We start from the raw sequence: 16,366 nt of genomic DNA, 5'->3' as shown, positions 1-16,366 counted from the left end.
GATCAAATTAAGTGCTAATCTAAACGAAACAGTGCAGATTGCCTGTCCGCGTCCGTTACAGAGAATGTCCGCTAGACAGAAGCTGCAAACACGTTAAAACCAATAGAGGTGAGTTGGGGAATTTGAAAATGCTCGTTGTAGAGAGATGTCCGTTAACGAGGGGTATCCGTTAGGAGAAGTTTCACTGTATATATATATATATATATATATATATATTTTTTTTTTTTTTTTTTTTAAGGTCCTAGCCACTAAAATCTCAGGAAATTAGGTGGCAGGACATGCCAGAGTAAATCTTAGTCGACTGGTGTTTCCTGGTCTGCTTCCACTGGCCGAAAGTGGAGACACAGCATGGATTTTTTAAGGGGAAGTCTTGCCTGACGAATTTGATTGGATACTATGATGCAATCACAAAGGAACTGGAAGCAGGGAATAACTTTGATAATATATACTTGGACCTCAGAGAGGCTTTTCATGCTGTTGCACAGGGAAGACTGCTGTACAAATTGGAGCAGTGTGGCATTGGAGGCAAATTGATGCTGGGGATAAATGGGTGGCTGAGGGGGAGAAGACAGAGTGTGGTAATCAATGAACACTGCTCGTCGTGGACTAATGTTATTAGTGGAGTCCCTCAGGGCTCAGTGTTGGGTCCATTATTGTTTTCTGTATTCCTAAATGATATTGATGATGGTATATCAAGCTCAATGTCGAAGTTTGAAGACGATACAAAGGTAGGGACGGTTGTAAAGGACACTACTGACACTATGCTGCTGCAACAGGATCTGGAAAGGTTGAGCAGATAGGCTGAGAGGTGGCAAATGAAGTTTAACATTGACAAATGTAAAGTACTACACATGGGAAACAGCAACCCCAGAGCAAGGTATCAACTCTGTGGTACTACACTGACAGTGGTAGGGAATGAAAGGGACCTGGGGGTGGTTGTGCAGGAAGATATGAAGTTCTCTGAGCAGTGCAGACGGGCTGCAAGTGTAGCTCATGGAGTATTGTCAATGATATACAGGAATTTTTCTAGCAGGGATAAGGAGGTGATTATTCCCTTGTATAAGGCAATGGTCAGGCCACACCTAGAGCTGCTGGAACGAGTACAGAGAAGGGCAACAAGATTGGAACAACAATGGAACAAAGGGGTGCTCTTACGAAGAAAGGCTTAAGTTTTGCAAATTACAGTGTCTGGAGACTAGGCACCAGAGAGGTGATCTGATAGAGGTGTATAAAGTCTTGAATGGTTTGAGCATGCTCAATGCTGATGGGATTCTTCCTCTTGCTCAGAATAATCACCTGAGAGGGCATAATTTCAAACTGAGAAAAGACAGATGTAGGATAGACGTGAGGAAATTTGCCTTTAGCCAGCGGGTGGTTGGTTGGTGGAACAGACTTCCATCCCTTGTCGTGGAAGTTGATAGCCTAAATAAATTTAAGGCTCAGCTGGACAGGTATTTTGAACGAACAGAGGGGTGAAGTGGAAGAGGTTTTTTTTTTTTATATATATATATATTTTTTGGCTGATGCTGCATAAGCTATCTTTCTTACATCAAATGCCTCTACTAATGCTAGTTACTATAGAAAGAGAAAATAACCTTGTAAAAATTGCAATTAATCAACAGCTTGAAAATCTTAAAACAGGCTTTGGGAAATTACTTTATAATGTAAAAATCATTATAATTCAAAATATACAATAAAAATAATAAATCAAGATGCAGAAAGGATCGATATATGAAGTCACCATCATAGTGTAACATTGGTAAAGGTAATTTCCACATCGAACAGTATAGAACACATTAAAAATCTTTACTTTCAGGTTTTCGAAGGTATAGTATATTTGGAAAATTACTTTAGAATACGGTTGGATTTTCGAAATAAAGTATATATATATATTTTCATTTAAACTAAAAATTTAAATGTGAAATGCTTTTGGAAACTTTGAAATGCGACTTTTGAAAGCAGTGAGAAAAAAAAGATACTTGGCTGTTGTGATTCTATTTTGTCTTTCTAAAGGAATGAAATGGACTTAAGAAAACGACAAAAATCGTGTGTTTGTCTTGCTAAGAATAGTAGCGAGTTCAATAAACCATTCCCTGTATAGAGTTGATGAGAGAAAAACAAGTGTTTGACAATCTGCTTTTCTCTCTGAAAACAGGTTTAAACAAATAAGCAACAGAAAAATATTTTCATTATTTTTAAAACTAACACTAAAGCAATTCGATATTGAAAAATACCCTTTAGGTCTGAAAGTAGAGATATTGAAAGGTTAATGTTATGCTTGTATTGACAACACGTCCGTATCCAGATTAAATGAACATTCATTCAGCAAATGGTTTAAAATAGCAATTTTTATTGTAAAGACTGTTTTGAGTAGAGACATCTCAGAATCGAAATAAAATTTACCGATAAACGAATTTCAATCTAACTATGACGTCTCCTTTCTCTATTATGGTATGATTTTGGATTAAAGATGAATACGATTTTGATTTTAGAATAAAAGTATATACAGTACTGTATTTTCATTAAACTTACAAACGTGAATTTTGGAAACTGTTAGGGAAAAAAAAAAAATTCTTGTTTGCTGTGATTCTGATTTAACTATTCAAAAGGACCGATATGAATTTAAGAAAATACTGTATACAGTAAATGGAAATAAATATATTTTTCTCTCTGTAGTGCTTAGTCCTAAGAAAAACAACTTTGGGTGCATAACACGTACAACGAAATCTACGAGTGCACACCTGCAAATCATAAAAAGAACGGTCTTCTTTTTGGGGTTAGAACACGTCTTTGTTTTTATTGTGAGGTGGTTACATGTGTATTTTAGGAAAGCAAACATGTGGGAGGAAGAAAGAAAAACAGCTTTAGGTGCACCACATGTTCATCGATTTCTACTGGCACATCTGCGATCATAAAGTTGCCATCTTCTTTTGAAGTTAAAACAAGCCTTTGTTTTATTGCAAGGAGGCTACATTCTTATCATATGTTTTAGGAAGTGAAAAAATAGTGGAAAAAGTCAGATGGAGCTGTTTTTGACTAAATCGGCTTCAGTCACGTTGTTTATCACGCCCCTCGGTGTGGGAGCGTTAGGTCCATTATGTGCTGATGGGGGAGGCTGTAGCCATGTGGATCTAGATTCTGCAAATGTGAGGCGGCAACATTTTGAACTTCAGTTGCAGATTGAAACTTTCAATGTGCGGTTGTTAAAATGTCTGTCTACAAAGTTTGATGAAGTGAGAAAACAGAACATTATTTTCTATAGACGCTTGGGTCATAGTACCACAGTGCGAGTTTCTTATTACGAATCCGAATCATATATTACGATTGAAACATCTAATGCATACATGCGATTATTGAGAAGGCAATGGACTGAGTTCAAGGATAAATTGTCTGATAACTTGCTTTTCATTAGAGCTAAAGCTAAAGATGAAATCTAAATGCAATCGACTAAGGATCAACACAAAGGATGGCACTGCTGATTCTACCGGAAACGTACATCCCTAGAGCCAGAGGTACATTTAACTTTACATCTATCAGAGCATGAAGTTTTCGCTACTAGAATCACAGATATCGATACTTTTCTTCAACACCTAGAAAACGAAAAGCATTAATTTCTGTTGATGCAAAACAGTTATATTGGATCACCGTTAGAGAGCGTCTAAAGGCCGATGTAATTTCAAACAATTCGATGTATCGTTTAACGACGTCTGTGCATATTCTATCAGAACTGTAGATACCAGCGTTCAATTTTTTTCTGCTAAGTGCCAGAAAGAGGGGATAAAAACAGAGTTCAGCTTGTATAGTTTATTCAGTGTAGTAAGTTCGATGATCGATGAACTTAATTGTGCCTGAACATTGAAATATACGACGTATCCGTTCAGATCAAAAGCCTTATAACGTGATTGTGTTAATTTTTTTATACTTTTATGCTTTTGTCTTAATATTTTAAAAAAAAAAATTGTGATTTGTGGCTAGCTTTGTAAAATTTTATCAAAAAAAATATTCTATATGTAAATAGTGTGTCTGTCATTTTCTTAGCTACTAGAAAATAACTTTGAAATTTTTTCCATTAATCAATAGCCTTAAAATCTTAAACTTTGGAAAATTGCTTTTAGAAATGTAAAATTTCAATTATAGTGTAAAATTGAAGTTGTAGATTGGACCGATAGATGGAACCACCGTTCACAATATTGGTAAAATAAATTTACACTTCAAACTGTAGAGAACACATAAAAAATCTTTATTTTTCAGGTGTTCAAAGGCAAAGTGTGTCTCTAACCATGGAAGACATAAATAATATCAGCCTCGGAAATAAAAACACAAAAAACTTTACATTCTAGAATAAGAAGGAAAAACATTTGTAAAATAAATTTACACATCAAACTGTACAGAACACAAAAAAATCTTTACTTTATAAGTTTTCAAAGACAAAGTGTGTCTCTAAACATGGGATACATAAATAGTATCAACACAGGAAATAAAAAAAAAAAAAAAAACTTTACATTCTAGAATAAGAAGGAAAGAAAATTTTTTTTTTTTTTTTTTCAGTTTGCAGAAAGGACTGATATATGGTGCCACCAAATATCACCCATATATGCTCCCACCATATATGGGTAAAAAATATATATTTAATCATCAAACACAAAACAAAATAAAATAAAAATCATTAATTTCACCTTCTCGCTCGTAAAATGTACTAACAATAACATATTATTTATTTCCAATAATATAAACATTGGAAATCAAAATAAATAAAACTTTTGTTTCAGGTACATAGAACCAGAAGAAATAAACAATGATCGGCGCCCGGGATCTGCGAAGGAGGGCCCCACAATTCATTGCAGAATACAGATCTCTTGACGTCACACACACATTTATACCTATATCAGCAATATTTACGCATATTCATAGAATTTAAAAGATAGTCCAGTGGATAAGCACGAGACAACTCCCATGGATGACATGGGTTCGCGTCGGTAAAAGTAAATAAAAAGGAAAGACACATATCGCCATCTAGTGAGTAAAATAAGAACTAAAATAATTTCCCCTCGACTCAACAGCCAATCACAGACAGGCATGGGAACAGCACAACAGCCCATAAGAGACCTCAAAACGTCAGCGATTACGCTCGTTCTTATCAATAACTTAACTACTAAGATTTGAAAAATGAATTTTGTGGTCGGTTCATTTGGATTTTCATCTTGTGAAACTTCTTTGTTAAGGAGTTGAGAGAAGGAGTGATTTGTCTGCTCTGAGGCCACGTCATGAGGTATGACCTCAGATAACACACTCTGCCAAGTATTCATCTGTGATAAGGGACAGTTGAAACACTGAGGTTCACCGTCGGAAGGGCTTGAGGGATAAGCTGGACTGGATCCTAAGTTATTTTCATGTTTTGTCTGCTTTTCTTTGATTGCCTGTTATTTATACAGCAAGGGTCCTTCCACGAGTCGATCGCTGCTGTGATATCTTTTTCCAGTTCGCTGTTGACATATCTATGCATTTAATGCAGCACACAAGATCGGATAATGTATTGCATTGAAGGAACTCTTTGCATTTCTTTTTGCACTTGCGGAGACATTGTAATTAAGAATAAGTACATAGAATTTGTTTTGAGATAAAAAATATGCACCATACAAAATATGAATATACAACACAGAATTATCGCTATTTAAAAGATTTTTTTACTAAACGTATCCGTGAACTTTAATTAAAATTCTTCAGAATTCATTAAAATTCATTCAGCGAGTGAATTTTAAATATATGCTTAGTAGATTCTTAATTTAATCAACAGGCATTCCTAGCAACATTCCTAAAATTAAACAACATTTAAGCAACAGTCCTGGATTTCACACCACTGCAGATTAACTAGCAGAGGATCTTTTGAAGGCACAGTTCTCTTCATAAGAACAGTGGCAGGTGACGTTGAGTGCTATTATCGGACAAAAAGAGTAAAGTGACTGACCTTGGTTATACTACAAGGGAGCAATCCTTTCGTTGAAACTTCCTAGCTTCTCGGGCACCTACAGAAAGGATCTGAGATGCTTTCTAGAAAACGATAAAAAAAACGATATTCATGTGTTGTTGTGGCGGACCCCAGGGTTTCCCCCATTAGCCGCTACTACTTCTTGTTTTGAGGCTCACGCCAGAACCGGCCATTTGTATGTAGTGTGTTGGGTGTGTAAATGTTATGATGTGTTCTGTTGTTATGTAGTCGGCCAGTACCTGGCTCTTAGCAAGTGGGAAGCAGCAACACCTGGTCACAGCCTCCCACCCCCCATCCCCGCCACGTGGAGGCGGCCAGGATCTACTACCTTCATGCTAGTCTATACCGGAACAAAGTTCCAGGATAGGCAAAGTTCGAAAAAAATAAATAAATAATAAAAAAAAATAAATAAATAAATGAATAAAAAAAATAATAAAAAAAATAAATTAAAAAAATAATAATAATAAAAAAAATAAAAATAAAAATAAATAAATAAATAAATAAATAATAATAATAATAATAATAATAATAATAATAATAATAAAATAAAACAAAACAAAAATAATAAAATTAAAATAAATAAGAATAGCTGGAAAAGTTAGGGTGGTGCGGAAGTAAAGAAGTGCAGCGGGGGCTCAGAGAAGGGACCCGCCGTAATAAAAGGAAGTTAAGAGAAATTGAGAAAAGATAAAAGTGAGAGAAAAAAAAAAAAAAAAAAAGGTGGAGGCAATTTTCAGCCTTTGTAGTAGCCACATGTCGCGGTGCAATCCTATCCTAATTTAGGATTAGCATTTCCTATCCTGTGAGCAGGATTAGGAGATGTCGAGGCGCATCCTCAATAGATCCTTCAGCTTCAAGGGTAGCTCTTTCAACGTTGAAGATTTCTTTGGCACTCCCATCGTTTGATAGGAAATCCTGTTAGAACAAAGGCATATCAGAACTCTACAACGGACCAGGAGAAGGTTCGGTAGTTGCAGCAATCGCTTAATTTCATTGTTAGATAGGTATTCAATGGCATGGCACAACTGAAGCACTAGAAATACACTAGAAATAGAGTCAAACGACATACTATAAACACTATTTACGATTTCTAACACAGTAGGTTCGTCATTCCAATCAATAAGGATTTAGTTTCCATCCCGATGTATCACCTCAAGTTCGTGAGACAAAATGCAGGAAGTAGCAGTTGAAGCTTCTTTGAAATATTGAAATACTTTATATTAATGAATTCTTTCTGGTTAGCAGTTCTTGTGAAAGTCTGAAAGTCTTCAGAAATAATATCACTCTTTGATCAAGTCTTCAGAAATAATGCAGTCCTTGTTCAAGTCTTCAGAGATAATTTCAGTCGTTGTTCAAGTCTTTCTCTTGATCCGGGTTCAGGCTATCTCAGGGCAGCAGCTCTCGTTTCCTCTCGTCGCTTAAATGCTCGTGTTGCAAATAAGTTAAAAGCTTCAAATGCATCTTGTGATTGGATCAGAGAAGACTTATTCTCCCTGTCATAAGAACCAGTAATGAGTTGTAGTTCATTCCGTATGTCGGGGTAATAGTGACACTCCAAAAGGATGTGATCTGCGTCCTCTTCACCTCCACAGAGACAAAGAGGGGAAGGAGACAGTCCAAGTTTATACAGCTTGCTATTGAGGCTGCCGTGACCTGACAAAAGGTATGTTCCATATAGTCCAGGAGCAAACCACAGTAGTTCCCTTTTCCTGAATTCCCTTACATTCGGCAAATACTCTCTTGTCACCTTTCCTGTCTCCGATACAGACCAGTCAGCCTGCCACTTATTTACATAAATAGTGCGCAATCTTTCCTTTTCTGTTGTTATTGGAACATTCAGGTCAGGTTCCACGTTATCAAGAGAAGTAGGATGTGCCTTTTTCAGGTGGTATCTCAAATATCTATACTGGACCTCATATTGTATTGGCATCCTTCCTGTCAGGAGCTGTAAAGCTGCAGTGGAAATTGTCCTACAAGCTCTGGATAACATAAGAAGGGTGGCATGCTGTGCTTGTAATAGCTGTTTGACAATGGCACACTTGGTTGCCCTATAACCCCAGGCACCAGCACCATATGTGATAATGGGCAGGAATATACAGTTATAATACAATCTCAGTGAGTGACCTTTAAGGCCCCACTCTTGTCGTGTTACTTGTCTCAATCTAGATAATAATGACTTGCATTTTTCTTTAATGTATTTTGCATGGGGTATAAAACTCAAACCATCATCCAGAATAATTCTCAAGTATTTTGTGGTTGAACTGTATTTAATAGCTTGTCCTTTATATTTTATTTGAGGGGGACGGCCTCTGTCTAACCTGCCTTTAAGCAACATCTGGGACGTTTTACTTGTAGATATCTGGAGTTTATGCTCGTCAGACCACACAGACAGCTCTTGCAGTACCCGGTTGGCAACGTCTTCGAGAGACTTCCTGGAGTTTCCTTGGACCATGATGGTTAGGTCGTCTGCATATGAGATCATGGTTGTTGCATCAAAATGTTTATTTAACCAGGAGTCGAACACTAAGTTCCAGCACAGGGGCCCAAGAATAGACCCCTGTGGACATTCTCTGGTAACTTTTTTTGACACTTGAATGGAACCACTCTTAATAACTAGCGAGCGCTGCGAAAAGTAGCTCATCAGCAACCGGTATATAGGTGAAGACACTTCGGCCTCCCGGAACCTCTCCAGGGCACTTTGCCACCAAAGCGTGTCAAAGGCCCCTTTGAAGTCCACAAAGAGACCGAGCAGATATTTAGTCGTGGTTTCCCGCTGTATTTCTAAAAGAGAAGCAATAGCATCTTCGGTTCCTCTACCATTTGTAAAACCGAACTGTACAGGCGAAGAGAGTCCTTTCATAACATAAGTAGTCAGAAGTCGACTCGCAATAACTTTTTCGAGATCCTTGCCCATAACTGGGAGCAAGGCAGTAGGTCTATATGACAGTGGATCAGATTCTGGCTTCTTTGGATTTTTGAGAAGAATTTTTAAGTTAGCAACTTTCCAAATTGCAGGGAAAATACCTTGATTAAGACACGAGTTGAATAATGTTGCAATAACTACAGGAACCGTTTTCCATACGCGCTTGAGCACTTCCACTTCAATGCCATCAAGTCCAGGACATTTGCCCGAACGCATAGACTGGATAGCAATATCAATCTCCTCAAAGGTAAAAGAGGGTTCAACAGGCGAGCCCAAGTAACTAGCGTTTTTCACTCTGATGTCTATCCGTTTTGGATCCGTGCATTCTTCTTCTTCTTGATATGTAATAACATCTAGGATCCTGTTCATAGTGGGTACCCAAGATATGGTTTCTTGATCATCAGTAGTTGTAACCGCTGCAAACACTTCACCAGTTGGAATTTTATTGTTTATTAATCTGTAGACGAGCCCCCAGGGAGAACTGTTTCCCTGGGTGCTCACTAGTTGCTCCCATGAAGCTTTTTTCCTCTTGTAGATTTCCTGGTGATAGTTTCTACGGGCTTGTTTATATCTGTTCTGCAAAAGTACAACCTCCAAAGTGGGACGAGATCTGTCTCTCTTCGCTTTCTGGAAATCTCTTCTTGCCTGTTTCGTCAATGATTTTAATTGTGTAAATTCTGAGGACCACCACGGCACATGGTAGGGCTTCCTTTTCCTATATCTCATGGACTGTATACAAGCAGTAATAATTATGTTTTGAACTACTCGTGCCTGTTCATCTGCAGTGAGAGTGGTCAATTTTTCTATTTGGTCTTGTGTAAAGCAGTCTTTAAGTGAGGAATCAAATTTATCCCACTTTGCTTTCTTTGTGTGAAATCTTGGTGTGTCGGTAGGATCAAATCTGGATCGCCTATGATCACAGTTAAGTTGAAACGTCATGATGCTATGATCGCTGGTAGACCAACTAGGGTGCAACTTCCAGTTGGAAAGTCTCGGACTAATAGCAGAAGATGTGAGAGTGATGTCGATGTGAGAAGAACCCATAGGTGTCACACACGTTGGTGGATGGCCAGGGGTGTTTAATATAGTTAAGCGGTGAGATAAGATTAGGTCTTCCATTAATTCACCCTTTTCATTTGTAGTTGCAGCACTCCACAGAGTAGACTCAGCATTTGCATCCATCATCACAATAACGTTCTTCCCACGCAGAATATTGTGTCATATCCAGGTAGTCCACAAATGGTTGTATAGAGTCTCTGTATTGGGAGCATTGACAGTATAATGAGATAGCATAGACTTGGCCAGACTGGCCCTCCAAACGCACACAGACAGCATGGGTGGAGCAGAGACTGGGAATTCTTGTAACTGTGAGACTTGGATCTAAGATGACAATTGCAGCCCAGATGCGAATCGGGTATTTCCACCAGTTCTAACCGTAGCTGGATTAGATTGTACTAATCTATAGTGAATGGGAAAACCCTTTAGAAGGCCCTTATGTGAATAGGGCTCTTGAAGAGCCATGACCTGAATAAAATGTTCTTGCGACACTTTTGTTAAGTCATTTGTAACTGCAATGGATCATTGGCAATTTAGCTGCAAAAACCTGATTTCTGTTGATCGTGAAGTACTAGAGTTAATACCTGATGTTGTGTTTCTATCCATAGAATGTCTTTGAACGAACAGCATCTACGGCTTTTAAGTACTCTTGGCATTTGGGATCTCTGAAGGAGTGGGTGCAGTTTTTCTTTCGCTTCTTACAGTTTGGACATTCAGCTGGTTTCTCCTTCTTTGGGCAATCTATAAAGTTGTGACCGATTAGACCACAGTGCCCACATGTTTGTGCTTCTTGATGACATGATCTTATTGAGTGGCCATATCCCAGGCATTTATAGCACCTGGGAACTATGGTATAATCCTTAACCGTGTGAGATGTCCACCCTAGATAAATTCTACGAGCAGACAATAGAATCTTACGAATCGTTCCAGTGACTTCTAATATCCAATTTATGTTGGACTTATTAGGTTTTGGCTTTGTTGGAAATCGAGGCTTAATTTGCTCTTTTACATCCTCAAGTGTAAAATCATAATCTTTTAAATTTTTCTCATAGATATCTTCTATTATATCCTCAATCTTGGAGTCTTTGTGAACATCACAAATCGCAATAGTTGGGCCCAACTTTCTGGGAAATTCAGGTTTTAACCCATCATCATCATCATCATCATCAGCCATTTTCAATCCACTGCAGGATGAAGGCCTCTCCAGCAACTTTCCAGTTCCTTCTGTTTTGAGCACTGGCCATCCATTTACTACTCAAAAACTCATGAATTTCATCTATCCATCTCCGCCTCCATCCAAAACCCACAAGAGTGTGGGTTTTAACCCACACTCTTGTAATTTGACATAGTTTTTGATCTTTTCAAGATCTTGAGGGGTCGCAGTTTCAATTAATACCCCGTTTGCCCGAATGTTCCGCATATATTTAACCTTGACATCCTTTATGTCTGAGGTTAATTTAGCTTTAATCTCTTGTTTTACCTCCTCACTTGTAGCACAGGTGCTGTCCTCCTGCGCCTTAATCAGAATTACGTGTTGCTGCTGTGTAGGTTTACCCGCTATTGATCTTACTGTCTGAGTCGGAGTGTATAGCTGCGTGGTTTGAGCATATGTTAAAGATGGCTGAGAGAAACCAGGATGAGAATCCTTAGGCGTTATGTAATTCTTTTGTATTTTATTCAGCTGGAATTCTTTTTCATCCAGCTTGGTTTTAAGGCGTTCGTTCTCCATGATCACATTGATTAGTATCTGCTCCATAGCAGACCAGATGTCTTGTATTTCAGTGGTTACTTGTTTTGTTAGCCTGCCCCCTTCAGAAAGAATGGTAGAGAGGCCAGTTCTTAAGGAGAAAACTTGCTCCATATGTACTCCTAGTGTTAGGTTGGATTGAGACTGGTCAGGAACAGAAACAGAATCTCCTAGGGCAAAGGAACTAAGATCCACTGATGGCTGAGACAATGCCTTCTCCAAGGGTGTGGGTAAGTTTTTGGGTTCTAGGCTAGGGATTTCCATTGTCGGTTCTTTACGAGTGGAAGCAGTCACTTTGGTCACATTATCACTTCCAGCAACAGTCTGTACAGAGGAAAGTAATGGTGGGATATCATCCAAGAATTCATTTTGATGGTCCGATTCCATTTTATATTAATGGTTCTTGAATTTAGTTGAGCTTAAGATTTTTTTTTTTTTTTAGATTTTAATGGTATCTATAGCTGAGTTATGGATTTTAATTATCCTCATTTATAAAAGAATTATGAACAACGATATTCAAGTAATACAGACGATACTATATTCAGGCTTGAGAATGTTGGCTCCCTTCAGTTGGGCAAGTTCCACCAATCAGGTTGAGGCCTTAGGGTCACGTGACCACACAACAACAAAAGCTGTTTTCATTCGTCGAAGAAGAAGCAATGGCTGCCTCCAGGTAACATAATTATTTTAGTCACTAATTCAATCACACATAAAGCCAAAATAAGTAACTCTAGCATTACTAAAACCGTATATAGTTGGAACGGAGTTCAAGTATGGTCATCTTAGTAAGGTTTAATCTAGAAGAAATTGTTACAAAGAGCACAGATTAACTTTAGCAACTACGAATGTTAATTAACGGCCGAACCTATATGGCGTTTCCATGTTGCAGATCGCCGGAACGAGCGACATGTAACAAGGAAATAAAAACTCTCATATCTTTTCAACGCCTTAGAAATTCAGCGTGGAATAAACGTCTGTTGACTCACCGACACCAGGAGATCTTGATAGATACAAAATAAATCCAATTTGAGCGAATAAAAGCCACTAAAATACTAAACTATACGGAACACTGAGTTCATGCAGCCTTCCAATACTTGGTCAGCGCCACAACACTTGGTCAGGTAGCAAGTACATTTTTTTTTTTATTTATTAACACACAACTGTATATACATTCTCAAGATATCTTAATCAATTTATATACAATATTAATCAATTTATATACAATATTTATATACAGATTTTATATACAAGCTCTTATATATACTGTAGTCTTTCTGTACATTGATTGTGTGTGTCCTGATATGAAGGGTGGCTCCTAGACGCAAGCCCATCTCCACCTTTTTCTCCTGAGAAAGCTCAGAACGTCTGCAAAACAGGCCTGAAAAAAGAGCATTATGTTAGGCCATTTCGCCACCAGGGATTAACTAACGCCTGGATCCACCATTCTCTATGTGTGCTGTAATGCACAAATCCTGCACCTACCGGAAGTAGTGCTATACTGGTAGGTGCCAGCAATCCCGCCCCCAAGGCTGCCCAAACTTGGAGGCCAGCGAAAAAAATAAATAAATAAATAAAAATAATAATAAAATAAAATAAAAATTTTCCAACTAAGAACAATGTACACTTGTTGAACAAAAGCAACATTATACGATTATCTACATGTAAATAGCAAATACATACACTTAGAATGACATTAACTTAACACTTAGAAACATTAACATTAACATTATCTCCACTTTAGAGTCCATCCCCAAATGCAAGCCTACAATTGGGTGTCCAGGAGCAGAAGATCATCGCACTGTAAACAAGAAACATCCTATAAAGATGACATTACACGAAGTGTTCTGTCGTCAAGTACAGGTAGCACGTACAGCTTGTCTGGCATATCTGAGAGAATGTCTGTGAAAACCGCTTGGTTCATAAGCTTAACAAACTTTATTTCAGATGGTCTTGGACCGCCTTTTCATAGAAACCGTTCCAGTCACTTTACTCCAATTTCTCCGGTTTATAAAAAGTTCCCTAGGTTAAATCTCAATCTCTCTAAGGCAACGAAAAATATATTTTAAATATGATCAGCATCACTTAAATGCGTGCATGAGTGTCTGTGTTTCATAATATAAGTCTATAATATTATTTATGTATTCTTTTTATGTTTATGTTTTATGTTTTGTTTGTAGTTTTCAATCTGTTACTTGAAAAAAAAAAAAAAAACTGGCCCTGGGGAATAAAAAATAAAACTGAGAAAGATTTCAAAATTTTTTTATTTTTATATTAAAACTTGCACAGATACACCTTTACCATTAAAATATAAATCATGCTGTATTCATTGATCACCACTATTTATTGAAGATTCCAGTCTTAGTAGGGTCAACTTTGATAGAAATCCTGATTCTGGCCGGATCAATAGAAGCAATTGTAAAATATTTACACCCTATTAGGATAAAAATCTATTTTTATTATATTGATATATGAACTGAAGTTTTTATTTATTTTCTTTCAAAATTACACAGACGTGTCTGAAAACAAATAAAAATAAATAAAATTATTAAAACAGAATAAAATACCTGCTTGGAAATCCAAAGTTCTTTGTAATTTATTCATGTTTTAGTTTATTTATTAAGTGATGACCGTTAATTCACTTTCGACGGAAATTTAAAGAAATTATTTGAGTGCAGGTAGATACAGAAGTGAAACAAGAGTTCTAAAATCTGTTCAGATATTCAGTAAACAAATGCCATAATTGCATTCTTTTCTATCTTTCCTCTTGTGGTAATTTTTGGTACGGAGGGCGTAGTTGTAGCGAACAACTTGTTAAAAGTCGAAATATTCTCGGATGACAAATTGTTTCTCCTCTGAATTTGTAGGATTATTTGTTTGTTTACTCAAAACCACAAACTGCTGCAGTGCGCTGGTGTCTTTTCAACCAGAATGAAAATAAAACTTACTAATTCTATAAGTTTTACTCTGTCCACAGAGCTCACACTCCCATTACTTGCCTCTTGGACTATTTTGTTCGATTTAGTCAATAAATAAACTTTTCTCTTTATACATTAAAAGCGTTTTTCTCTTAATGATATTCATTCGAGCCAATGGGAGCATGTGGACATGTGTATATGTAAGGGCGACACCTAGAACGTTTGTTCAACTCCGCCTCGTATCTCTGTGAAGAACAGTATTGCTACCAATGGGCCAGATATGTGTGTGACGTAGTCTGTTGTTGTTGTGTCTGACCGATTGGCTACCCAGAAGCATCAGTTACCTGGACAGATGATCTTGGGTACTCGACCACACCACGGGAAGGTGGGCCAGTCTATGTAAAGGACGTACGGCCAGAAGTTAGGCCAGGATCCTCTGGGGGCCCATTCCAAAAGAAAAAAAAAAGGATCACCCATGCTGGATATGGAAAAGAAATGAATAAAAATGAAATAATAAATGCAGCAGAGGAAAATGAAATAATAAATGCAGCAGAGGAAATTAAAATAAAACATGCATAATAAAAATAATACAAAAAAATAATAATAATAAAAAAAATAAAAATAAGTAAAATGGAAGAAGGTAGTGGTGCTGCTAAAAAAAAAAAAATAGCTAAAAAAAAAAGGAAAGAAAGAAGTGGTGCTATTAAAAATTTATAATAATAAATAAATATATAAAAGAAAGATAGTAGTCAAGACAATGGGAGAAAGTAAAGTGTAAAGTGTGTTTAGGGTCAAACGGCACCAGAGGTTTCCCCCATCTCCGCGTATTTTACATTGTGGTGCGACACAGTTCACTGTAAAGGCCAGAGATTTAAAAGTATATGGATCTTGAGGTGTGTGAGTCGTGCACCGTTGTTCTTTTGGCCATTTAGCCGCCAGACCCCTGCTGAGGTTCGACGTTGCCCACACTTCGCCCCGTGGAGGCAGACCAAGTACCCATAGTTGTAGTTTACTCTGGCAGGCCCTACCACCTAGTTTCCTGAGATTTCAGTGGCTAGCACCTAAAAAAAAAAAAAGTTTGCGTGGATTGAAAGACCGAAATGTGAGCGAACTTAATTTGGAACTATTAAATTTTGACCAGGGGGATATACGCTGGAGAGCAGATAGAGAGGGAGAGGAGACTGAAGACTAGGGTGAGAAAGACAGAAGAAATGGGGTCAATAGAGAAGACGACCCCATTAACAGTCAGTGGGGCATGCCCATGCCCCACCAGGAGAAAATCAGGGTCAACGGGAGAAGAGGGCGAGGAAATTACGTCACAGCAAATGCAATGATTATTGACAACTGCCTCCATAACGTTCACCATTGTCGTGCCCATGCTTCGCTGTTTAACATTTAATTCTCCATTGTAACGTTTATGTATATTAATAAATATGTATATTTGTCAATAGTTTAGTATTTTTATATTTTTTAAATAGTTGTATATATTTCAGTTAAATATTTTAAATAAATAAATAAATAAATCTTTATTTGTCCTACGAAAATTAAAATATAGGTGTACATTAGTAAGTGACAAATTCCCTTCACGGCAGAAAATGCCAGGGGATTGCCATAAAATGCGAATAAACGAATGCCTAAAATATACAACAAAGGTTAAATATACACGAAAAGATGATATTTAAACTACATTACTCTTCACTACATTTCTGTCTAGAATCCTGGAAATTGTAATACAAAAG

The 16,366-nt window shown here is 37.3% G+C and overlaps 1 protein-coding gene across 1 annotated transcript in view; it reads right to left on the bottom strand.

Moving 5' to 3' along the window:
* Positions 1–14,011: 14,011 nt before the first annotated feature.
* Positions 14,012–16,366, bottom strand: part of LOC150077695 (uncharacterized) — a 110,158-nt gene continuing 107,803 nt past the window's right edge. Inside the window, exon 5 of the mRNA XM_090384916.1 lies at positions 14,012–14,143. Coding sequence (XP_090241042.1) covers positions 14,137–14,143 — 7 coding nt within the window. The 3' untranslated portion in view covers positions 14,012–14,136. The remainder of the gene's footprint in view (positions 14,144–16,366) is intronic.

The sequence above is a fragment of the Mastigoproctus giganteus genome, chromosome 11 (genome assembly GCF_048544385.1).
Source record: "Mastigoproctus giganteus isolate SK-2022 chromosome 11, ASM4854438v1, whole genome shotgun sequence".
In the NCBI taxonomy this organism is placed as follows: Eukaryota; Metazoa; Arthropoda; class Arachnida; order Uropygi; family Thelyphonidae; genus Mastigoproctus; species Mastigoproctus giganteus.
The sequence above is the reverse complement of the archived record's forward strand: the minus strand, read 5'-3'. Positions and strand labels throughout refer to the sequence as shown.